Genomic DNA, 26,174 nt, shown 5'->3' on the forward strand with positions numbered 1-26,174 from the left:
GAATGAAATTAGAACCCTTCCTAACACCATACACAAAAATAAACTCAAAATGGATTAAAGATCTAAATATAAGGCCAGACACTGCAAAACTCTTTGAGGAAAACTTAGGCAGAACACTCTATGACATAATTCACAGCAAGATCCTTTTTGACCTACCTCCTAGAGTAATGGAAATAAAAACAAAAATAAGCAAATGGGACCTAATGAAACTTCAAAGCTTTTGCACAGCAAAGGAAACCATAAACAAGAGAAAAAGATAATCCTCAGAATGGGAGAAAATATTTGCAAACAAAGCAACTGACAAAGGATTAATCTCCTTCCTCCATTCCTATCACCACTTTCTCTGTAGAAGCCCTTAGCAAAGACTTCTGCAATACTGCACAAACCAGTTCCCCTGCTCCAGTCCTGACATCTGAGCCATCCTCCAAAATCACAAGTCTGATAAGATAAGATCATCCTCCTGTCTAAAATCCCTCAGTGACATTCTGTTGTGAAGATTTCTTAACTTTCTCTATTTGGTTCCTGCATACTCCACCCCATACCCATCCATTCTCCAGAACCCAGCACATAATCTAGTCCTGCAGAACAAGGTGCGTTTCTGGGACTACACCCTGCTCCCTTGTAGTTTTAGGCTATTCTTTCTTCTCTGAGTTGGCTTCCCTACCTCAATAAGCTGCACTAATTTCAACTAATCCTTTGAGGTCAGTTTAAGCATTACTTTCTAGGGAAATTAAGCTATACATTCCTGTCCTGGATTCCCAAAGAATCTTTTACAAACTTCTAGTTTAGCCTTTTAAAATATTTTTGAAATTACTTTATCAACAAACATTTATTGAGAACATACTGTGTAATGGCCATTCAGTGTCATTTCTCTAAGCACAGAAGTCTCAACATTGAGAAAGACAAAAAGGGTCCCTATTCTCATGCATCTTACCATCCCAGTGGATGGATACAACTGAGACGGGGGGGTGAAGAGAGAGATTGAGAGAGAGAGGGAGAGAGAGAAGATAACAGGCAGCTCTAACTTTCATGATGAAAACAAAATAATAAACAATGGGATATGGAATCATTCGGGAAAGATAATTTAGATGGGATAGTTGAGAAGGCCTATCCGAGGAGCTGATATTTAAGCTTGGTGATATCTAAATGTTATGACATATCCAACCAAGTAAATATCTGATGGAAGATCATTCCAGGCATAAATAAAGAACAGTTCATGTAAAGACCCTAAGGACAATGAGTTTAGCACATTTGAGAAACAGAATGAAGATGTGGGTGGCCAGCTAGTGGTTGCCAAGACAGTTTTCATTTTTGCATTTAATCCCATAACAGCTCTGCAACATAGGTAGTACAATCCTAATTGAACTTTAAGAGGTTGTAAATTTTATGCAGTCACAAATGGTAGACTACCAAATGATAGAATCAGGGTTAAAATAGATCTTTCTGAATCCAAAACGCCTGTGTTTTTTCCCACCTACAATGTAAAAAATGTTATGCTGTGAAAAAGAAATATTCATACACCAAAGGATGAGACTATAAAACATCTTGGACAGTTAGGCTTAAATATGGGGTGGTGGAGTGTTCTATTCACAAATGAACTACACCAAGATCAGATAAATTTGTGGAGAAAAGCATCATCTCTTCATTTGAAATTGTCAGACTTCTAATAGCCACTCTGTGTTTCTAGTATAATACGGAGAGTTAGAAGGTGTTTTTTTTTTTTTTTTTTCCAAATGATAAAACAGTGCTAACTGTAGGAAAACATAAGAGGCAGGTCAACAGTTGCAAATAGAGCAATGTCTCCCTTTGGTACTTCTATGGGACAGGGAAGGGAAAGGCTGTCTGTTGAAGATGTCACAAAACACTTTTGACCCTAATTGATTTTCATATGGAAAAAGTCCGTAGTGAACACAAGTATGAAACTTGAATACTCTAATTCTCCTGGACCTCTGTAAAACCATGACCATGACTGGCGAAGCCCCTCAGGGCCTGTCTCTGCACAATCGAATCCTTTGTAGGAAGAGAAACATCCCACTTCTGAACATACCATGGCTTTTACCATGTTGTTCTCCTGCTTTCCCTGTCCCTTTCCTTCCGTCCCCTCAAATCAAAGCCAGTCAATGGTAAAGGCTCAGATCAAGTCAGAACTTTCTCCATGAAGCCGTACCTGACCTCCACCTGCATCCTTGGCAGATGGTGATTTCAAATTAAACATTTCTTGACAATCTTTATTATACTGTTCCATGACATTCTTTTCATTTAAAATTATACACTTATATACACATGAATTAACGTGATTTTATAGTGTAATTGTAATTTTAAATTATATGCATAGTGTGGCAGAATGTTCATAACAAAAAATCCTACAAATCATGACATAAATCAAAGAGAGTATATATCTTTTACTTTCTGGGTACATTTAGAAGTAAAATGATAAACTTGAACATCTGAGTCAGTCTCATTTTTTAAGACTTTTCTCTGTTTCCAAAGGTTGATTATTATCTACCATAAATATATCTATATAATATTAAATAATATAGTGATACTCATTAGAGGGAAAGAAACTTGCACTAATTATGTCTCTACCATACATCAGTTACTTTTTCTGACACTCTTACCTACTCAATCCTGAGAACAACCCTATAAGACAGGTCGTTTTTACCTGCATTTTACATATGAAAAACTAGGGCCCAAAAAAGTTATATTACTTGCAAAATTCACATAGCTTGAAATTGGAATTATAAGAATGTAAGTTTAGCTGTATAGTTCTGACACCAAAGCTCAAGCTTTTTCCCCTTATGTCATTTTCATAGACATTTTATAAGCAACCATAAATTGATGCAAATTGAGCATCTAAAATCCTTCAAATTTTTAATTTAATTTAATTATTAAACTGGTCTTGGGACTTCTATGGTGGTCCAGTGGTTAAGACTTCACCTTCTAATGCAGGGGGTGCGGGATTGGGGAGCTAAGATCCCACATGCCTCATGGCCAAAAAACCAAAACAGAAAACAGAAGCAATATTGTAACAAATTCACTAAAGACTTTAAAAATGGTCTATATATTTTAAAAAGTCTTTAAAACAAAAGAAATAAACTGGTCTTATAATCATGAAAGTATATGAATAGTGTTTTCAGTTTTCATGTATGATTTCACTGTATGATTCTAGCAAGAGACAATTCCCAATTTTTAATTTACTAATTTTCTAGTCACAAATTATTTTGATCTCCTCTTTCTTTACCACCCTCTGATAGACTTCGAATGTTTTCATGTCTCTGGTGTATTTATTGCAGGGAAAATTAAGGCAAAATTTTAAGCATTCCATCAACACTGAAGATAAAATTTTAGAAAAGTCCATACTTATAAACCCCAGTCTCTCTTTATTTCTCTCCACTAACATTGACCATATCATGTCAATAAATATCCTCTTCTCTTAGATATCAGAAAAGGATTTTCCATGAGACGATCTAAAAGGGTGCTATCTGGACCTTTCTCAAAGGTAAAAAGCAATATTAGCTCTTTTTCGGGAAAGTGGTCCTTAGAGGAGTTTGTCTACCCTCCCATTTTTTCCCCTGCAGATATATTTTCTTTGAACCAAACAATGGCTGGTTTATCCTGCTGAAAGGATGCTTTAGGTGGTAGAATCCAAGTTACTAGGACCTGTCTTCAGTCTCCTTTAACCTGGACACTAGGAATGGTTGCTTTCTAACACCAAAGATCAGAGATGATCCAAATTGATAACTGTACTGTGGATTTGATCTTATTATAAAAATCAGCATCTGGATTGATGGCATGTTCAGAACTATTGATATAATTATTTTCTATGTACCTTAACCTGATTAATTTCCAGTATCAGTGGTAATATGATCAAATTATGTGGCTATAACCTTTATGCATGAAACAAAAAATACTTGTGAAATTTTAAGCAAGCATTACATTAAATGCTCTCTCTTTGAACATAGACAAACAATCTCTATATATCTAGAATCATATGAGAGAAAGACTGTGGGCTTTGGACCCAGAAAGATTTATATTCAAATATTACCTCCAGGTACAATGTACACAGCTTTAGGGAATTCAACCACTCTGAGCTTCAGTTTTCTCATTTCTAATGACATATAACACCTAGCTGATAGGGTCATATGGATAATTAAATAAGATAATCTTTTCAGGACTGTGGGTGTTAATTAGAATAATATATTAAAGTGCTTAAGGCCTAATAGGCATTTTAATATTATTCACTCCCTAGTATGGGTAGCTAATTAAAAGTCGCTTGTACTTTTCTGTATTGAATAAGTGTATAAGTAGAAAGGGACACCTGTAAATATTTTATAATAAATAATTAACATTGTTTTAATATTTGTAATTCAGATATTTAAGGATTAAATTTACTATATATAAGGAAACAGAATTTATCCTGGAATTTTTTATAATACTATAACATGTTATTCTCCAAACATTTTGTAAAATGTGACAATTTTTAAAATTTTCTTAAAGACTATGAATATTTTAGTTAAAGAAACCTTACTGAGGAAGAGATAAAAAAAATATATGAGTTACTTAATGGTCAAACATACTGGAGAGAAATGACTTCTGGTAACCATCCTGTGAGTGCGTGAATCACTGTGAACTCTCCCAGTTCTCTCCTCTCTGCTACATGGATGCTAAAAAAGAAAATGCACAATAGTATGGTCAATAACATTTGAAAACAGAGAGAGGTCTATAAAAAACAGGAATCTCTAATAAGCAGTGATATAATAATAAATGTAGAGGTCCTACTGGTTATACATTAGAGCACAAGAATACACTTTTCCAACAGTCAGATGACTTGTTTTGATAAGGCACTTAAATAGATCCAATGATAAAATTTAATATCTATTACAATACATGCTTACAAGCTTTATTTTATAAATGTATTTTATTTTATTTATGTCTGCGTTGGGTCTTCATTGCTGTGTGCGGGCTTTCTCTAGTTGCAGCGAGTGGGGGCTACTCTTCGATGTGGTGCTCGGGCTTCTCAATGCGGTGGCTTCTTTTGTTGCAAAGCTCAGGCTCTAGGTGCGCGGGCTTCAGTAGTTGTGGCTCACTGGTTCTGGAGTGCAGGCTCAGTAGCTGTGGCGCACGGGCTTAATTGCTCCGAGGCATGTGGGATCTTCCCAGACCAGGGCTCGAACCCATGTTCCCTGCATTGGCAGGCGGATTCTTAACCTCTGTGCCTCCAGGGAAGCCCACAAGCTTTATTTTAAAATGTCATACATATAAAGCATTAACGTCATATACATAAACATATCCATACATATTATATATCGGGAAATATATATAGATGATATATAATCTATTCTATATATTCAATATATTATCATGGTCTTTTAAAAATAGGGCAGTGTCCTTCATCTTTCTAGTTTCGGTAATTATTCTAAGATTCCTATGAGGCTGTGTATTAAGTCAGTCTCACACATGGCAGGACAAGATGAGCATCAGACATCTTTAATAAAATCCTTAGATAACTTCAGAGAACCAGAAACATCCATTCTATCCTGTACAAAAGAGTGGATCTGCCACCATAGCATAAAGTCAAATGAGGCTGTGATTGATCAAATATTGCTCTTCTCATTTTAATCCTTTTGTTAAAAATTTTTTTTTCTGAAGTGATTAGTCTATTTTCATTAACACACACAAATGTCATATCTATGTTTTGCTCAGGAATCAGAGCTTCAGTCCACCTTATGCCAACGGTGATGACTGATGGTATTGACCGGCATACATGTCTTTTTCTTCAGAAAGAAATCTTACTATCTTAGTCACATGCTCCATCATTTAAAAATTTACATTGGCTTCTTGTTTACAGATTATAAATTGTGATATGTCTACATATCTCAAAGATAACTAATATCTAGTGGGATAATTCACAGTCTGAACTCCTCTTTGAATAATCATATTAATATTCAGGATGTGACTGTGCAAACCCCACAAAAGTAATTCTTTTTCCTTGTGTATTTCATAGTGGTATTTAAATAACTACTAAATATTAATTTTTTAATGTAGAAAGCTAAAACTCACATAAAATATTTACTATCTACTATAAAATCTGAGAAAAACTTTTGGACGAATATAAATTGGACCATGTAGTGATTTCCACTGGTAAGCTTAAGAAATGTCTTACATTAAGTCTGGTCCTTTACTTTCAAGTTGTATTTGTTTATTTTTCAAAAATAACAATAATTCTATTATTCAAGTTGCTACAAAACTCTACTGAACTGTAGCTTTAAGAAAGATAAAATGCTACTCCAATTATCCAGGTCACACATTTACTGCTTCACTGGCCTTGCGGCTCTAATTCTCAGAACTTCAAGTTAGGTCTGAGAAGTAGGAACATTATTTTCTTTCAAAAATAAACAAACATAGTTGTCACCATTTTGAATACCTGGTAGTATTCAGCTACCTAAAATGATCTGAGCTGAGCTTTTAAAAATGATTGAAATTAAGGGTTGCAAGCTGGGTAAAAGAAATTTCCAATAGAAAATTGAGGGTTGGTATGAGAAAAGAGAGATGAAAAGGATGGCAGTAGGAGGGGTTGTTTTCATTGTGTGGCTTTGGGAGAAGAAAAGGAAGCTGAGCTAAATGAAAATCCGCAAAAAATCAGACCAGGCTACTGACTGACAGGGCTATGTGTAATAATAGAAGGGGAGGGGGCTGAGCTTTGAGCAAATGGCTGGAGTGGCCTCTTAAAGGAGCGGCTGTGACACACTGCAGGAGGGGGAAGGGTGGCAAATTCAAGCTGGTGCACTGTGTGTGAGAATTCTCCCACTGGGCAGAGACACACAGTTGCCATGCATTTGCAAGTCAGGCATCAAAGCTTTTTTGCACCATTCAGGCCAGAACAGAAGGACCACAGGTCTCTGCAAGTGGAAGCTAAGAGAATAAACATAGCAGACATGTCCCATACATGTTGGTTCACAAGTCATGCAGGAATATAAGACACAAGCAGATTTCACAAGAATATGGAAAGAAACATGAGTAGTTTTCATCCTGAATGAATAAAAAGGAACAATGTTACCAAAAGTATGAGGAGCATGATGACATCCTTCAGAAGAGTTCAGGGCTTCAAGATTAGTAAATGATTGCTGCATATACAGAGCCTAAAACTTTAACTGGATTCCAGTATACATTATTCAGTATTTACATGAACCAATATTTTCCCCTACAAAACAACTTCTTTCTCTCATTAAGCTGAAGATTAATTTTCCATGACTGACTTTCCATTCAATATAAGGAAACAGTGGATGTAGAATAAGATTTTAGTATCTTTCTTGGAGGAATTTTGTCTTATTGTGGGCTAATGCAATATTTCAAATCAGTGGCTTTGGCATATTTATTTTTATATTAGAAAGTTTACATTGTTTGGAGAAAAGGCTTCTTAAAATTGAGTTTTTGAAAAATAAAGCTATGCAATACAGATGTATAGTTGTCGTTGCTGTTGTTTGCCTTTTTGTTTTTATACAAGTGGGTGATAATATTTTATTCTACTTACTCCACATTTGCCAGCTTAATGATAGCTTTAGACAAAAGCATTGGCCAAAGTTCAAATTCACAGGTTGTAGCTGGAAGCAATAGATTGTTTTCTTCATCAAAAGGCAGAAAGTCATCAATAGTTATCTTTCTCCAGCAACCCTAAAGATGAGAAGAAAGGAATATATTATCAGTGATTAACACTATTTTTTCTCATACATTATTGTACACTTCTGACATTATTATTTACTGTTTTATAATTTTATTTTACATCTTACATCTAATGACTGACATACTGGCATTCAATACTACTCTGTCTGAGCATTTTAGCTTATTATTTTATTAAATGTAATTATAGCATGCCTATATCTATATCAATAGTATGATTATTTATGAGGTCTTTTAGCATATTCTAGGGTGCCCCATCCTACATAATGCAGTAAGATGAAGTGTTTCAAATAGCAAAACCAAAATACCACACAATCATGGAAAGTTTGGACATGATTAAATAACTTAATACAGTCATAATGCAAATTCTGCAAATGTAACTTTAGTAATTATTTTTTATCCTTATATCCTCAGTGATCTTATACTTCCAATTACCATATTACTCCTACTCCTGTTTAAAGATCTATTTTTTAACATAAAGCTAATTAATAATCTATTTAATAAAATCATTATATACTTACCTGTATACATATTATTTCATTATTAAAAGCTTGAGGTAAACGATAAAATTAATGATTGTGAACTCAAATATTTTTTAAACTTTAGTTTTACATGTGAAATTTTAGTTTGAATTCATTTCTTCCCCCAAGAAATATTTCAGCAGTGATGCAAGCATTGTGAACCCAAAGATCTGTAACACATTGCTTATATCTATACCATTGAATTGCTTACAGACTAGTGAGGGAAGGCATATAGGCAAATATAAAATGTAATACTTTTAAAATGCTCTAGGACCAGAAAGGAAAGTGTGACTAGTTTTGCTTGGGGGATGTCCTCACAAGAAGGTGACATTTGAACTCAAGATTCAAGGAACAGTATAATTTTCCCATGTAGATAGGAACAATAGGGTGAGAAATGCTTTCTTTTTATGACATCTGTAACTGAACTCATACTGCCTTATTTAGTGGTTATATGACTTTTTCTTTATTTCCTTATGGATGATGTAGGGCAAAACAGGTTTAAAGTCACAGGTGTTTAGCTACTCTCTCTTCTAATTTTAAGTGAAAGGACCCAAAAGAATACACAGTGAAATAAGCCAGATACAAAAAGACAAATATTGTATGATTCCTCTTACATGAAGTACCAGGAAAAATCTAATTTATAGAGACAAAAAGTATAACAGAGGCCACCAGGGCCTGGAGGAGAGGGGAATGAGAAAATATTGTTTAATGGATGCAGAATTTCAATTTGGGATGATGAAAATGTGAAAATAAATAGTGGTGATGATTGCACAGCATTGTAAAAATACATACTGTCTCTAAATTGCACATTTATAATGCTTAAAATGCTAAATGTTGTGTATATTTTACGACAGTAAAAAATAGCAATAGTAGTTCCCTTCTTACACTTTGATTTTCGGAAAAAAAATTTCACAGGGGCTATCTGGATTCCCACAAAGGAAAGGTTTTAAGTAGCCATAAGAACTTTGTTATACCAGTTTAACAAGTATCATCTGTTGCCAGTTGAGCAGTGATTACATATTTCAATACAGAATGCTTTGATTGCTAAACACTGTTGAACTGTATACTTTACATGGGTGAATTGTATGGTACGTGGATTGTATCTCAATAAAGCTGTTACATAAAAATACACAAGGATGAATGTTCAACATTACATATCTAAAACATAATTTGACTAAGGTTATAATAATTTTCATTGATATTAATACATTGGTTAGCTGCCTCCTTTAAGTTTATGGGTAAATGAAATGTTATGTATATATAAACACAAATAATTTTTGAAACCTCATCAAAGGGCATTGAATTATTATTGCATTTGGTAATTGGTTGTCACTGCATGTAAATGATGTATATTGGACATTTTTACTGAGTTTACTGTGTTAGTGCCACATAATTTTAAAAGACCATCAAAATGTTTAATTATAGAATGCTTGTAAAGAAAGATACCTTTTGTTAAGATAAACATAGATTAATAAAAGTTACTTTAGAATACAGTCATGTTCAAATTTTATTATTTTCCATACTTCAATTCCAGGTCACAATAACTAATGGCTACATATATTTATACCCTCTTCCTCCTATGACCACCCTGAAAGGAAAATAAAAAATTCGTTTTATAAATAATAGTTCAAATCACAATTACAAAAGATCAAGAAAAGAGTAATCAGTGGACAGAGATTTCAGCAAAAACCTGAATGGTCATAATTATATGAATGGTATGGAATTCTGACTTTGCTTCCCTACTTCTACTGCAGTAATAGGTGGTGCCTTCCCACTCGGGATAGAGCTCTGACTTCTTCACTTGCTCTGAAGTAAACAAAGCAGTTTCTCTCCCCAGAAGAGTCAGTGGGAAGAACTGACTTCCATCCTCCTCCTGCGGTAAAGAGGAGGTGCCTGGCCTGGTTGAACCTATTGGAGGCACTCTTATTTCCACACCTTACCCATGCAGTAATGAAGCACACTTCCCCCTCAGGTGGTGATAAGGAGATTGTGGGATGGAGTCTTATCCTCTGGGTAACAGAATAGCACTATACAGGTGTTACAAACTAAATTGAGATTTGAAACAAAGCCCACAAAAGTGATCCAGGGTGTGCATTCCAAATCTAAACAGGCTGACTACTTGCTAAAATAGAAATTTTAATTAGAAACCACAGTCATAAGACATAACACAAATAATGTCCAGGAAACTGTCCAAAATTTCTCATCATACCAAAACTCAGGAACATCTCAATTTCAATGAGAAATTACAATCTACAGACCACAAAATCAAGATAATAGAGAGGTTGTAATTTTTAGGTAGGAACTGTAAATATGCTATTATAAAAATGCTCCAACAAGTAATTATGAACACTCTTGAAACAAATGAAAAATAGAAAATCTCAGCAAAGAAACAGAAAATATGAAAGAGGAAAGAATAGTAATTTTGAATATAAAATTAAACAATAAACAAACAAACCCCTTAATAGCAGAATGCAAATGACAGAAATTAGTGAACTGCAAGTTATATCAATAGAAATTATGAGCGATAAGGGAGATATAGATTGAAAAAATAATATGAGCCTCAGGGTCCTGTAAGACAATGCAAATATACATAACATTCATGTCATTGCAGTCCAAAAAAAAGAGGACAAAGAATGTAGGGCTGAAGTAGGTTTGAAGGAATAATGGCTGAAAACTTCCCAAATTTATCATAAAACATAATCTTACAGATTTATGGAGCTTAGAATACCCAAAACAGGATAATTCCAAAGAAATCTACACTCAGAAATCTACACATGTTAAAATCAAAATCCTAAAAAACAAGACAAAGTAAAAAGCCTGAAAGCAGCCAATGAGAAAAGACACATTACCTATAGGAGAACAGCACATTGCTCCCCAGAAACCACAGAGGCCTGAAGAAAGTAGCACACGATGTGGAAAGAAATAAACTGTCAACCCTGAATTCTGTACTGAGTGAAAAAATTCTTTAGGAATAAAAGTGAAACAAAAACATTTTTAGGTAAAGGAAAGATAAAATAATTTGTCACCAGGAGACTGGCTCAAAAAGAGTGGCAAAAGGAAATTCTTCAAAGGCAAAAAAAGAAAAAAAGAAAATGGAACATGAGGAATGAAGAAAGAGCAAAGGAAAGAGTAAGCACATTGCTAAATGATAGAGTATTAGCTTCCTCTTGATATTTTAAAATTATTTTTGACATTTAAAAGCAAAATTTTTCATGAGGGTCTCAATATATGTTCAAGAAACATTTAAGACAATGATACTAAAGAGGGAAGGGTGTAAAGGGGCCTAAAAGGTGGCAGTTATATTCCAATTTAAGAGGTAAAATGTTGATATTAGTGGACTGTGATAAGCTATGCATGCATATTTTAATCCCTAGAGCCACCACTACAAAAAAATTTATACAAAAAGATATACTCAAAAACACTAGGGATACTAATTCTAAAAGATATAATACATGCACTCCAATGTTCATAGCAGCATTATTTACAATAGCCAAGACAGGGAAGCAACCTAAATGTCCATCAACAGATGAATGGATAAAGAAGATGTGGTACATATATACAATGGAATATTAATCAGCCATAAAAAATGAAATAATGCCATTTGCAGCAACATGGATAGACCTAGAGATTATCATACTAAATGAAGTAAGTCAGACAGAGAAAGACCAATATTATATGAGATCACTTGTATGTGGAATCTAAAAAATAATACAAATGAATCTATTTACAAAACAGAAACATACAGACATGGAAAACAAATTTATGGTTAACAAAGAGGAACAGGGGGAGGGATAAATTAAGAGGATGAGATTAACAGATACACACTACTATATATAAAATAGATAACAATGATTTACTGTGTAGCACAGGGAACTATATTCAAAATCTTCAATACCTATAATGGAAAAGAATCTGAAAAAATATATATATACATATATAAATGAATCACTTTGCTATACACCTGAAACTAATACAATATTGTAAATAACTATAGTTAAAAAAAATAAAACACCAGAGATAAACAAAATGGAACCCTACAGAATGTTCAGGAAATGAATAAGAGGACAGAAAAAGGAAATATATAAAATGTAACAGAAGTAACAGAGTAGACAAAATTGTGGACAAGACCCAATTGTATCAAATATAAATTACACACAAATTAAAATACAAGAGTAACTTGGATATACTTATCAAAATTAAGAATTTGCATATATTTTGACAGAAAAATTACACATGTAGAAAGCTGAGAAAAGTCACACAAATGGGAAAAAATATATACACGAAGACGCTATTTTAGAGCATTGTTTGTATTGGTAAAACACTGGACATAACTTAAATGTCTGTCAATATGAAATTAGCAAAATACGTATTGAGTCATCTCTTGGTATCTGGGGGGGACTGGTTCCAGAATCAGCCACATATACCAAAATCTGGGGATACTCAGGTCCCATAGTTGACCCTCCTTATCTGAGGATTCAACCAAGGGCAGATCATAACCATAGTGCTGTATTTATTGAAAAAAATACACTTATAGGTCGACCTGGGCAGTTCAAACCTATGTTATTCAAAGGTCAACTATAGCTATTGTCATCTTTAAACAATGGAGTGCAAGGTAGATCAATAAATATTAGCATAAAGAATGTCCATGATTGGGAAAAAAATACAGAATGATGAGTACTGTATGATCTTACTGTCAGTATAGATTATATATAGTAGGTTTACATATATTTGTAAGAAAAAGTTTAGGAGGATATACAGAAATCATTTACTATGATTGTCTGGGTAGGTAGAGTCATAGGGAACTTCCATTGGCTAATTTAAACATTTTAATAATGTTTGAATTTTTTTAATAAAAGCATATATAATGCTAATAATAATGAACTGAGAACAAAAACATTTCCATTTTGGAAAAACGTAATTGAATGATGGAAAAATAATTTGTCATGTCATATACCTTGAAAACACTGTTTAAAGAACTAAATGTCACTGGGTCGGAGAGAGCCTGTTTCAAATGCTGACTGCAGGCTCTGCCCAGAGACTGTGGGGTGGGGGGTATGGGAAACATGATAGGTGATGTTGATGCTGGTGTGTTCTGCACCCCACAGTTTGAGAAACTGAATTCTACGATAATATAGTGCTTAAAAAGTTAAGCACTTAATAAGTTAATTAACAAAGGTTAATCAGAAATAAAAGATAATATGTTTTTTATATGGATAGACAGATGGCAACAGGGGAAAAGTATTGGTCTCAAGGTGTGAGTTTCTCTGTTTATTCAGAGATAAATGAAAGCACTCAGAGAAAGGCTGCCAAGAGCAATACATATCTGAAGTGGAGAGCAATAACTTAATTGCTTCTTTCAAGGAGCCCAAGGAATGCTGACATTGAAAAGCACCTGAGGAGACCACATGTGGCCCAGTAGCAGTGTTATCACTGCCAGGTGAAGGAAGAGAGAAAACTTCTCTGTTTTATAATACTGTTTTTTATGCTACCCAATAAATTTTTGATTGATGTCAAAGAAACTTGAGGCTATTTACTTACAATCCAAACTGGAAAAAATGGAAAAACTTTTACAGAAGAAACAATATGCTGGTGTAAAAATCTAAGTAGGTTTGGGTTTCCGAGGAAGCAGTACAGTTAAAGAGAAATAAATCACATATTCTTTGCAAAATGGAATATAGTGTTAATAAACGTCAACCCCTATCCAGGAGGAAATTGGAAAAGAAGGAAGGATGTCAGGAAGCAGAGAGAGAGGAGGGTGATGGGGGAGAAACTAACAGGCTTGGTTTAATGTTCTGCTTATGCTGTTTTAAAAGTCTTAATAATTTTGAACTTCATCCCACCTCAAGTTTAGGCAAATGTGCAGAAGTGGAGCCGAACACCCAGGCATCCGACCTCGTCACTCCTCCCGCGTTTACCTTCCTTCCACAACCTTACGCTGTCCTCTGTGTACCACGCTCTTAAAGCCATATCTTCCCTCTCACCCCTCCGAACACACTTAATACTCTAAAGTCTACTCCGCCAAACCTGCCTCCTGACTGGTAAACAGAGAAGATAAAGGAAATTAGGAAGTTATGTGCTCTCCTAACAACGTTTTGACTTTCAGGGTCTTACTGTGACTATCAGAAACAACACAACTCCTATTTTGGGTATCAGAGGCTAAGATTACCTTCTTTACCTTCCCACTGTGGTGATCTTATTCATCCCTAAGCATTGGCCTTTCAACAGTCCCCATCCCAGGAAGACAGATGGCTCTGGCTCATTAAGGAAAAAGTCATGTTCTTAGAAATACAGGATGGAATGATCCCCTTTCCTCATGCCCTCAAATGTTCAAAAAGATTCTTTCTCCGTGACCAGGACCAACTTCATGGGTATGTGACCTGTGCAGTCACAGGGAGGCCCACACTCAGAAGGCCCTCATGCTTTGTTTAAAGTGCTGATATCACTGTCTTGAAATTCTTAACAATGTTTGAACAAAAGTCTCTGCAAATCATGTAGCTGGGCCTGCCTGTGACTCTGGGCCTTTAGAAAAGAGGATTCATTCCACCATTAAGAACCCAAAGGTGTTTAATGTAACCTAGCATTGTTAAATGTGGTGTGAGTCTACTTTGCCGTATTAGCTAAGAGGTTTTGAATTTTCTATTTGTGCTTCTTACTATCCCATTTGCTTCTTTTCAGGTAGAGGTAAAATACTTCCTGTGTCAGAGTGAGATTTGCTAACACTAAAACACATCTCAAGTTCAGGACAAAAAATGGATCAGATCAGGCCTGTCAGTAGCATATACCAAGAGAGGACTGGACCACGCTCAAGCTCAAGCTCTCTCTCCTGTCCATGACCCTGATACCACATCAAAGAGGTGAAAGCCCTGTGCGTCCACCTGCCTACCCAGCCCGCCTACCTGGGAGGGGTGAGGCAGCTGAGGGCCACCCCTCCATGGTCCTCGCAGCATCAGTTTAAAAAGCACAGGGGACTGGCATCACAGGGGATACAACTGTGTTGTTTTTAATCTCAAATTACATATGCAGGACAACCCCCCAGTAGGTACTCAGCTGATAGGCTTCGTAAACTGCCTCATCTTCTACTAGCTTCATTATCAGCATGTAAGAAAACTATATTTCAATATGAGAGACACACAAATTTTTAATGCATGTGAACACAAACTTACCATCCAGTAAAGTTTCACAACATACTTTCCATAGCTATTGAACAAGGGAATGTGACCCTTCACAGCCTTGCACAGAGAGTAAATGTGTTCCCAGGGCTTCCAGACCAGAAGAGGAGGCTCCCCTGCAGTCCCTTTAAAATAATTGTTCAAAGCATCCCCATTGAATATCTTCCACATGGCATAGATTTCGCTGATAATCCATCTCATCAGCTAGAGATAAAAACCAGTAGTGTTCATTAGTTATTTTTCAGTTGCTGGCACTGTAATTTGAAAGGGGGTGGGGAGAACAGTTGAAAATCTACTTCCAGTGGTAATGTTAGATTCTACATGTAGTATATCCCACATTTTGATTTCTGACCTACAGAATGGTCATAGATCTTGCCTTTGTTTTCAAAAAATATAGTCACAGTACAAGCTAAAAAGTCTTAGCTAAGAGCTGTCTTCCAGAGTAAACTGTCAGTGATTTGACATTGACCTCCATTTTAGTTGTGTGCATGTGTGTGACAGAAAAGGAGGGAGGAGAGAGGGAGACTGAATGTTTCTGAGAGCAATGATGATTTTATTTTGGAATTAACATTATATAAAGGATTGAGCTACTCTTCCATAAATGTTGAGAAGTTTGAGAAGGAAATGATCCCTTTAAGTCTATAAAACCAATTAGACAAGCAACGAGACATGGGAAAGAATTAAAATTACACACACACTTAACTCTACTCTAAGTCTCATATTCATGTGTTGATCTGCAGATGCAGAAGTGCTCCAAGTAAAACTCCCAACCGCAGGGTTTTCAACAGGCAGCAAGGCACAGTGGAGAGTTGAACTTCAGAGTATATTTTACTGCCTGGTTCGTAAGGAGATTAAATACTTGAGACTAACATCATAAGATTTATGTTTTCCTTAATTTGGTTATCTAGAAAATTTCTTAAAGTTTGGTTAAGTTGAAAAAGACAAATCAGATATCCTCCTGTATACCTGGAGATTTTACTACAGAATTATTTTATACTTCCTTTGTGGAATCTAAAATATGACACAAACGAACCTATCTGTGAAACAGAAACAGGCTCACAGACATGGAGAACAGACTTGTGGTTGCCAAGGGGGAGGAGGATGAGGGAAGGATGGAGTAGGAGTTTGGGCTTAGCAGATGCAAACTATTATATACAGAATGGATAAACAACAAGGTCCTACTGTATAGCACAGGGAACTATATTCAATATCCTATGATAAACCACAATGGAAAAGAATATAAAAAAGAATATATATATATATATATATATATATATATATATATAACTGAATCATTTTGCTGTACCACAGAAATTAAGACAACATTATAAATCAACTATATTTCAATACATAAGTATTTTACACTTCCCTTGAAAAATGATATGCTAAAGTCTATGTAGGTTTAGAATTCATAAAATAAGCATATTTTAGACTAAACTATAAAATATAAAACAATTCAGAGATAATTTTATACTAATCAGTACAACCTGGCTGAAGAAAAAATATTTTGATTTTAATATTGGTCAAGATATTAAAGATCAGAAAGACAAAATGTTTAAATGGATAATGACTATGCCCCACTCCTCTGACTGGACCTTAGGAGAAAATAACCAGAAAGCCCGTTTCTAATGTAACTACCTTAGGGGAGTGGGACAGGTCTGCTTCTGATGGATAGAACCCCGGGTGGAGAGTGGGGAGGTGTGTTCCCACGTGCTGTAAGACTGCTGCACTGAAAATCTGGTTTGTTTCAATGAGGTGTTGCATTTGAGCTGCACCCCCTGATTTCTCCACATTAGCAAGTCAAACAACACCGAACACCCTACTCTTGGACATGATGTAGGGCCAGACTGGCAACAACTTTATGTCAATTGCTAGGCACATGGATCCGGAGGAGAAATGCCTAGATGGTGTGTACTGGGCTACCCTGGTCCATGGGCGGGAGAACAGGGGCATAAACAGTGCTAATATTAACATCTCCCCCACCTGTTCTCTCTCTACTCAAAGAGCCTTCTCTTCCTCTTTGAGTGTCTGGCTTATGAAATATTCAGTTACACCAGAACTTAAAGGTGAGCAAGACAGCACTGAAATTGACCGACTGGGAATTGCTTAAGGGCGGGTCCCAAAGGCATTCTGCAGCCAGGCTTTTCTTAGGTTGATACTCCCCTACTTACCTCACTGCAGAGTAAATGCTCATTTGCTGAAAACAAGTCAAACAGGATTTCGTTTTTCACAACCACTGGAGCCTGAAAAAAAAAAAAAAAAAAAATATATATATATATATATAGAGAGAGAGAGAGAGAGAGAGAGAGAGATATTACTATTTAGGAAAAGTAAGGAAATGTAGCTTAATGAAACAGTTTCATGTGCTGTAAACAGGCCAAACTCGACTTCATTTCTCACAACCAGAGAAATTAGAAGAAATAAAAAATAAGCATATTATTCTGTAAGATAACCCTGTTAGAGCTGTAGTTGACATTAATTTAATAATGTAATACCTATCAAATAGAGTATTTTAACATATAATAAAATGTTGTAAGATATAACATATGCAGATAAATTTAGCATGCATAAACTCACAAACTGAGAGTTTAAAACCTGATTTGAAATTTAAATTAACCACTCAAGTTAAACCTGAAGCTTAGTTAACATCTGGTAGGTAGAAAAATGTCTTCATCTTGGATAAAAAATATTAGTTGAGACAGCTTTTTAAAATCTTGCTAAACTTTAAATATTGTTATGTCTTTTAAAGTTAATATGATGGTCATTAATTAATTGCTATATATCTAAGTTTGCTTTTATATTTAGACCAGCTTTTATATTTAGACCAAAATATGACTTGTAACAGTTTTTAAAATTAGTTACAATTAATATCAACCTTATATATTTAACATCAAAATAAAATGAAAGTTGCTTTGATTAGCAAACTAGATTTTTTGTTTTGTTTTGCAGTACACGGGCCTCTCACTGTTGTGGCCTCTCCCGTTGCGGAGCACAGGCTCCGGACGCGCAGGCTCAGCAGCCATGGCTCACGGGCCCAGCTGCTCCGCGGCATGTGGGATCTTCCCGGACCAGGGCACGAACCCGTGTCCCCTGCATCAGCAGGCGGACTCTCAACCACTGCACCACCAGGGGAGCCCCCAAACTAGATTTTTATAGAAACTAATGCCATCAATTACTTTCAATCATCTGTATAACTAGCATCTTGAAAACTCAATAAAATATTTTTATATGTCTGAGAAAAATTTACCTAAAACTACCTTGAAGGCCTGAATTGACTCTTATGTTCATAATTTATAAACATAATTTATATAATTTATAAAATTACATATATATAACTTTATGTTTATATATATATTTATTATTCTGATTTGTCTGATTGGATGCAACACTTCTAAAATGCCTATACCTTTCAGTATGTACCAAATGCATTAAAATTGACTGTAGATTAAATATGTGTTAGATATCTAAGGTTTGATGGGTTAGACTTAATAGTCACCTGCTGACAAATGAAAAGGAGGAACTGACAGTTTCTAAAAGACAACAACTATTAAGACAGAGGTCTCTGCAATGGTATTTTAGCATCTTTATCCCCTACACCCATACCTGGGGCAAGACAAAGTTTTTGACATCTTACATCTGTTTAATATAATCAATATTGAAGGACCTGGGCCACCAATATCTCGTTCTCAGAAATAAACAAATCTGATTATTCTCTCTGCTCTTAGGGCTTGTGAACCCCCTTGGTTGGAATGGTCCATGTTGACTCTGATATCTTAAATTTAGGCTTTTAAGTTTTTTAATAAGTTAGCTTCTCTTTGACTTAAATCATGTCCTTTGGTTTCATATTTTACTTAGTGTTCTGGGGTATGTTTCTAGTGCTCTTTAAATTGTGGGTTGCAATTATTTAGTGATTCATGAAATCATTTAATGGGTCAGGACTATATACATATATATATACACACATAGATATATCTATAAGATGTGTCAGGAATATATATATATATATATATATATATATATCTTTATATATATGGACTATAATTAAATAGAGTAAATTTCATACAGAAAGGTCATTATTGTTTTGTAATATTTTTGTCTAAACTTTATATATGTCCATATTTAATGACTCTCAATGTAAAATGTATTTATCACTGTGGTCTCATACATTAAAACTTGACAAGCACTATTCTAAAACTTTCCTGCTTAGCTAGACTTTCAGTTTGGGCTGTTCTGGTTCACATTTCAGCGTGATGGATCAAGAGAAGGAGTCAGTGCAGAGGGAGGGGAGAGGTAAGGAGATGGATGGCAGCATTTCGATAAATACAGGTGGAAGTGTCATTAACAACAATGAATCAATTTATTTTTAGTATAAGTGTATCTTCCAGAACTAAGGTATGCTAAAAGAGAAAAAGGTATTAAACTTTCCTACTTATTCAAACTTACAACACTCACTTCATGGAATTCATATCCTTCATTGGCATGGAATATAAACTCTGCACTTATACTGAGTAGAACCTGACTGTTATTAATAATACATGAATATTAAGTGCATTATATTAACATCACAGAATTTGCATTCTTCATTTCAGTGTTACCTAACATTACAAGTAATTTAAAGATATGGTTTTTGTAAATTTGATTTATTTTATTTAAAATGTCTTACAGAGAGGCATTGAATAAATACTCTGATGGACAAAGATGTACCTTTTTATTTTCTCATTTTAATAAATATTTAGGATTTAGGATTTCTGACTTTCTTAACTAATAACAATAATTGAAAAGCATGAAAGATAAATTGTATTTTCTGCATCAGTAACAGTGCTTCTAAAAGCTAAAACTCTTAGGAATAAAATCACTAGGCATAGAAACAGAGAGGCAGTGAATTCCATGATTACAGAAGAATCAGCTTCATTATAACCTTTTGACTAGCATTAAATAACTAATTTAGTCTACTGGTTTTCTATGCATTAAATGAAAATGGGAGATTCAAGAAGAGAAAAAAGGCATTAGTGATAATTAAACCCTTGGAAATACCAAATGTATTCAAACTAACATAGCTATTAATTAGGAAGATAGACCAGTAGGTCTAAAGTTTAATGTATGTAAGTGCTATTTAAAATGAAGTTTTCTTGGGTGATGTCCATGTCAGTGTGATTCACATGGGGTTCAGAAATGAAAGTGGCACTTGGAAAATGATTCAAGAATTCCTGGAATAGAGAGATTCAAGTGCAGATCTCTTGGGCTGGAAAATAAATGCTTATTAACACTAGAGTAAACAGACCTACACCATGTAAGAAGCAGAAAGGAGAAAGTCTGTCAGAAATTAAGGAATAACTTTTTGCAACATTTTAGGTTAAAATTTGACATCATGAAGAGAAGAAGGACACTTGAGGCCCTAAACAAAATTTCATTATTCTCTTGGAAACCAGTACAAACTATATCGATAAATATTTATTTCTAATTTAAAGTCCAAAAACTAATTACTTTTTCTTACTAAATACCAAGAAAAAATTACCCTAAACAGCTTTTAAAATGCAAATTTTCATAACTAGGATATTATATCTCATAGTTAATACGTATTCTAATAGTAAAAATATCTCTTACCTGATTAAATAAAAAATCCTGTGGACGTTTCCAGGAATAAATTTTCAATGATGGTGGTAATTCAATCTTTCCTTCAGGGTCTTCAAAAAAATGCTATATAAAAAACGTATTAAGTATTTTCTCCATATAGTTTTATTAAAACAAAAACAACTCTATTCTAATAAAAATGAATACGTGCATTGATCTGATCAATAAATAAGCATTTTAAGAGTAATTTGTGTGTTTGTTCTCAGAGCTAGTTCATACAGTACTTGGAGAATAGTGAAGTTAACAATACTGTATTTAATTAATGAAACCTTGATTACTGAGTAGCAGTTTGATTGCAGAGGAAGCAGTCCAAACAAGCATGAGTGGCTTGGGAATGTGAATTAGGTATGGTGGGGAAACAATTTTGGATGGGCCAGGTATGGCCACATTTTCCACTGAAAATGTTTTTTTTTTTAATCTGAGCAGAGAAGATTGAAACGTATTTACTTATTTTTCAGTTAGAATCATAAAAAAAGATGATATGTAAATGAAATTTGTACCTTTGATCTGACTTTCATTTATTAATTGTTTTAATTAAACTTGTTATTTTGAGATAATCATGATTCATAAGCCATTGCATGAAATAATACAGAGAGTTCCTATGTTCGCTACACAATTTCTTCAGCGGTACCATCTTTCAAAACTATAGAACACAACCAGGATACTGACACTGACACAGCCAAGATATACAGAACATTTCCATCAGCACAAGGATCCTACTTATGCCCTTTTATAGCCACACCCACCTTCAAACTCCTCAGTCTGTGCTTAGTCCCTACCACTTGGCAATCGCTAGTCTTGACGTTTATAATTTTGTCATTTCAGTAATGTTATGTGAATGGAACCCACCATATAGTCTACAACCCTTTGGATTGGCTTTATTTCTCTCTCTGCCTAATTCCATGGAGATTCAATCCATTCAAGTTTTTGCATGTATCAATAGTTTTTTGTTTATTGCTGAGTAATATTTCATGCTATGGATATTTGTTTGTTTACCACCTGCCCATCGAAGGCCATCTGGGCTCTTTCCAGTTTGAGGCTAGTACTAATAAAGCTGCTATGAACATTTGTGTATAGGTTACTGGTTTTTGTGTGAATGTGAATTTCCATTTTTCTGGGATAAATGCTCAAGAATGCAATTAATTCTTTAATTTTTGAGCCCCAACTATGGGTCAATTAGGGAGTTCTGGAGAAAGAATGATATCCATATGCAAGCAGTCTAGCAAGTCAGAGAGACTTCAGGTAGCTGCTATGTAAAAATTCACATAGCTCATAAAATGGTAGGGGATGGGGGGATCTTTACAAGAAATAACATGACAATTTCTAGGATTACAAACAAAATGCTAAAGGAACATAAATTATCTGTATGGGAAAAAGAAATGTACTTAAATTTCACCTCAGTTAATAGGCACAGGGGAAAATATACTGTTTTGTGATTTTCATCATAATTATTTGTTTACCCTAATGCTGGTGTGGCTTGAGAAATAGGTTATATTTTAGGGCATTGTCTGAGTGTTAAACATAATAAGTGTCTATGTGTATCTGGAGCATGTGGTTTATTGTCAAATTTAAGATAATGGAATAATTCAAATGAAGATATAGGCAACCCTAACATCTAGACAAAATGACAGAAGAATGAGTCCTTAAAAGACAAACTGATGTTTTTTCAGGAGCTGTACTAGACTTCTGGGTTTCTCTCACATTGCTTTTTTTCCCTGCAAATATTAACTTAGTAATTTTAAAGTCCCCTATCTGACAATTCCAAAAGAGTTTCCTTTGGATTTGTTTCTATTATCTGATTTTTCCTCTTGATTTTTAGTCACTTGGTTCCATTTCTCTTCATGTCTGGTAAATTTTGATTGTATGATATATGCTGGATATAAAAATTTATACACATTCTAAATGATGATGTCTTCATCCAGAGAGGAGGATTTTATTCCCTTTTGACAGGCAGAGCACAAGATGAATTTGACCTAATCAACACTGGGTCTTAGGATTTGGCAGGACTGGTGTGATTTTGGTTTGTTCTTACTCAATGTGGAATTCTGTAGCCATGTTGGGGCACTAACTAAAAGTCTGGAGTGTTTATCAAGGCCCCTTTACTTGGTGTACATTGAATTCCATTCTCTACCTATCATCTTGAAATCTTTTCTCAATTATTAAGCTTCCAGGCTGCTGCTTTTTACTCATTTGCTCAGCAGCAAAAGCTTCACACTCACAGCTTAGGAGGTAGACAAATGTCTCAAAATAAAATTGTATGCAAAATTTACAGATCACTTCTCTGTAGTTACCTCTGAGATTTGGGTTCAAGTTCTGGCTGCTTTGGCAGTCCCAGACAATATCCTCCTTCCCTTCAGCCAAGAAAAACTGACATAAGCCCCAGGCCACTACTCTGTGCTTGCTTTCTAATTTCCATGCCTTGAATTAATAAATGTCTTTGAGGAAAAAAAATAGTGGGGCTCATCCCATTGTGATTCCCTTTTCTCCAGGATTTGAGCCCCTCATATTGTTAATGGTAATCTTTCCATGTCATTTTGCTTTAGGTATATTACTTACATCCACCTTACAGTACTTTATCATATACTTCTTAATTTGGTTCACCAATCATATCCTTTTCTTGCTGGGGAAGTGAGACATAATGCTGGACTTATAGGGAAGGGTCGGGCATCTGAGCTGATTTCCTGATCACTAGCCTCACATCTAAAGAAGTGGCCTTTGTAAAATTCCAAGGATAACTGCCATGGTTACATGCTTAAGGCAATTTATCCTGGTAAAATATGGATGCTGCAAATCATGGCTCAGAGCTAATGTGCCACCATATCATAGAAATGCAGTCACAGTGTTTGGAGTGTCCATGACTCACTCCAGTGGGGAAACTATTGCTTCCTGAGCCATGAATGCTGAGGTCGTGGAACAGAACTGGGGGTGGAAAGCAAGGTTCTATCCCAGATGGCACCACTCAGCACCGTCATAATAACCAGGACTTGAGCTGTGCTCTCCTACCTTGTGAAAGCTGCGGTGGCAGAATGGGGTGTTAGTTAAGGTTCTGAAGTGTCACCCCCTATTGGAATAGCCCCTGTTCACAGCAGGAGTAGGGCTAATGCTTCCCAAATCATGCAGTTTTATATAGCAGCCAGCAATAGTCCTATATGTTGACCCCAAATGAAATGGACATCAACTGTCCATTTGACCAGCACACTTATTACTGCTCCAGTCTCAATGGTTTTCCTCCAATAAATGTTCTTCCAACAGACTTGCCCTTGTTTCAATAACATTAAGTTCAAGAATTTGAAACCTGACCTTCCAGAGATCTGTAAGAATTTTTCATAGTCATCCAATAAAGATATGTTTGCATTCTAAGGTCCTTAAAATGTTGTTTTTTATGCTATTTCTTATTTCAAAGTTTTCAGGCACTTCTGCTTTTCCCTTCCCCGTTGATCCTTCACAATTTGGAGTGACTCATCTCTGGATCTTTTCCAGAGCTCAGCTGCTCAACTGAGGATTTACACAATCTATCTTGCTGATGAAAATTCACAGACAATCCCCATAAGATCTGAATTTCTATAAAATATGTAGAATATGACCATTTTCATTTGAACCCAGAGGGTTCAAAAGTCCTTTGCATCTAAAAGTTCCATAATCACCTTAGGCATGGTACAAAGAATGCATTCCCTCACATACTGTTATTTGAAATTGTTCAAATACTAAGTGTCAGCAATTAGTTATAATTATTGAGTATCTTTTATAAACAAATTACTGATATGAATCATGCAGTTGGTGACTGCATTTTGTGAACAAAATGTAAATGCTAATAAGTACCATTTCAGAGTGCTTTATGCAAATAAAGACACTAGAGTTCAACCTAGCCATTATGGCAATTTTGTTTGTGTTTTGAAAATTGTATTGTGTTTTCTTTTTTTAATATATTTATTGAAGTATAATTACTTTACAATGGTGTGTTAGTTTCTGCTGTATAACAGAGTGAATCAGCTATACGTATACATATATCCCCATATCCCCGCCCTCTGCGTGTATTGTGTTTTAAAAGTACTTTTGTTGAATGAATTACTGCACCAAATAAATGGGTCATATTTAAAATGCAACCCAGACCTGTACCTTCTATAAAGAAGTTTTTAGAAGAAAAACATTTTCAAGTAAGCAAAAGAACCTAAAATAATATAACTGGAAAATGTAGGAACCCCATTCTCAGCTCCAATCTCAGGGACACAACATGTTTAAAGGTTACAGGTAAATGAAGAGTAACCTAGATTTTTACCCAAATATCTCCGGGGGCAGATATTAAGAAGGATTCAATTCTTATAGTAACATCTCTTAAAAATTTACCTTGCCTGTAATCTCCAAATAACAGCTCACAGTTTCGTGGGGGCCTCTCATTTTCTAAACCACCATCTCTAAATGTCTGGTTCCCAATTCTATTCAAAATCCGCTTGCTAGCCTGTTCTATCAATTGTCCCTTTCTTTCATTATGACTCTTTGGTCATTTCTCTCTGCCCATTTACTCAAATGTGATTCACCAAAGCTCAGGACTAAGGCTTGGAAAGACAAGGTAGGATGGGGGGAGGCAAGGTGGACAAAGACAAAATTTCTCTTTTGAGTGGAGGCTGTGGAGGAGAGGGAGCACGTGCACACGTTAACAAATCTTATTCCATTATACAATTACATACCAAAATGAAATCTAGTCATAGTCAAGTCTACTTACAAGTACAGGGCTTTTCCCTGTTTTGTCCTTTTCTTTTGCACCTTTGCCTGCATCCCACTTTTCAGCATTTATGTCTGCCTCGCTCCATTCTGGCCAGATTGGAAATTTCCCCTTCTTCTGTTCACTGGGTTGCACATTACTGCCAAAAGGGAACTGACTAGAGACAGAGGGGAGAGGTGGTTTTCATTCAGATCTCTGAGGTAAAATACTGGATTAATTTCAAGATGTAAATTTAATTATCTGGTTAGCAATCATGTTAAACATATTTTTCAATACAGTGGATGGACAGCTTCCACATGTTAAGGTTCTAAGGACAGAAATACCCCCAGAGATTATTCTGTAAGCAAATTTTGAGCATTAGCCCCTACTTATTAAGGCAGGACATTCATCATAAACACAGAAGATGACATGAAGGGGAATATTTATATACAAACCATACCCAATGAAAATCCTTTA

General features: G+C 35.1%; 1 protein-coding gene across 1 annotated transcript in view; it reads right to left on the bottom strand.

Moving 5' to 3' along the window:
- ADGB (androglobin) overlaps positions 1-26,174 on the bottom strand; it is a gene marked incomplete at its 5' end in the record, with an annotated part of 148,818 nt that overhangs the window by 109,126 nt on the left and 13,518 nt on the right. Inside the window, 6 exons of the mRNA XM_082633767.1 lie at positions 4,578-4,664; positions 7,532-7,671; positions 15,362-15,571; positions 17,539-17,610; positions 20,972-21,064; positions 25,719-25,875. Coding sequence (XP_082489893.1) covers positions 4,578-4,664; positions 7,532-7,671; positions 15,362-15,571; positions 17,539-17,610; positions 20,972-21,064; positions 25,719-25,875 — 759 coding nt within the window. The remainder of the gene's footprint in view (positions 1-4,577; positions 4,665-7,531; positions 7,672-15,361; positions 15,572-17,538; positions 17,611-20,971; positions 21,065-25,718; positions 25,876-26,174) is intronic.

This window comes from Mesoplodon mirus, assembly GCF_964341445.2.
Source record: "Mesoplodon mirus genome assembly, chromosome: 10".
NCBI lineage: Eukaryota > Metazoa > Chordata > Mammalia > Artiodactyla > Ziphiidae > Mesoplodon > Mesoplodon mirus.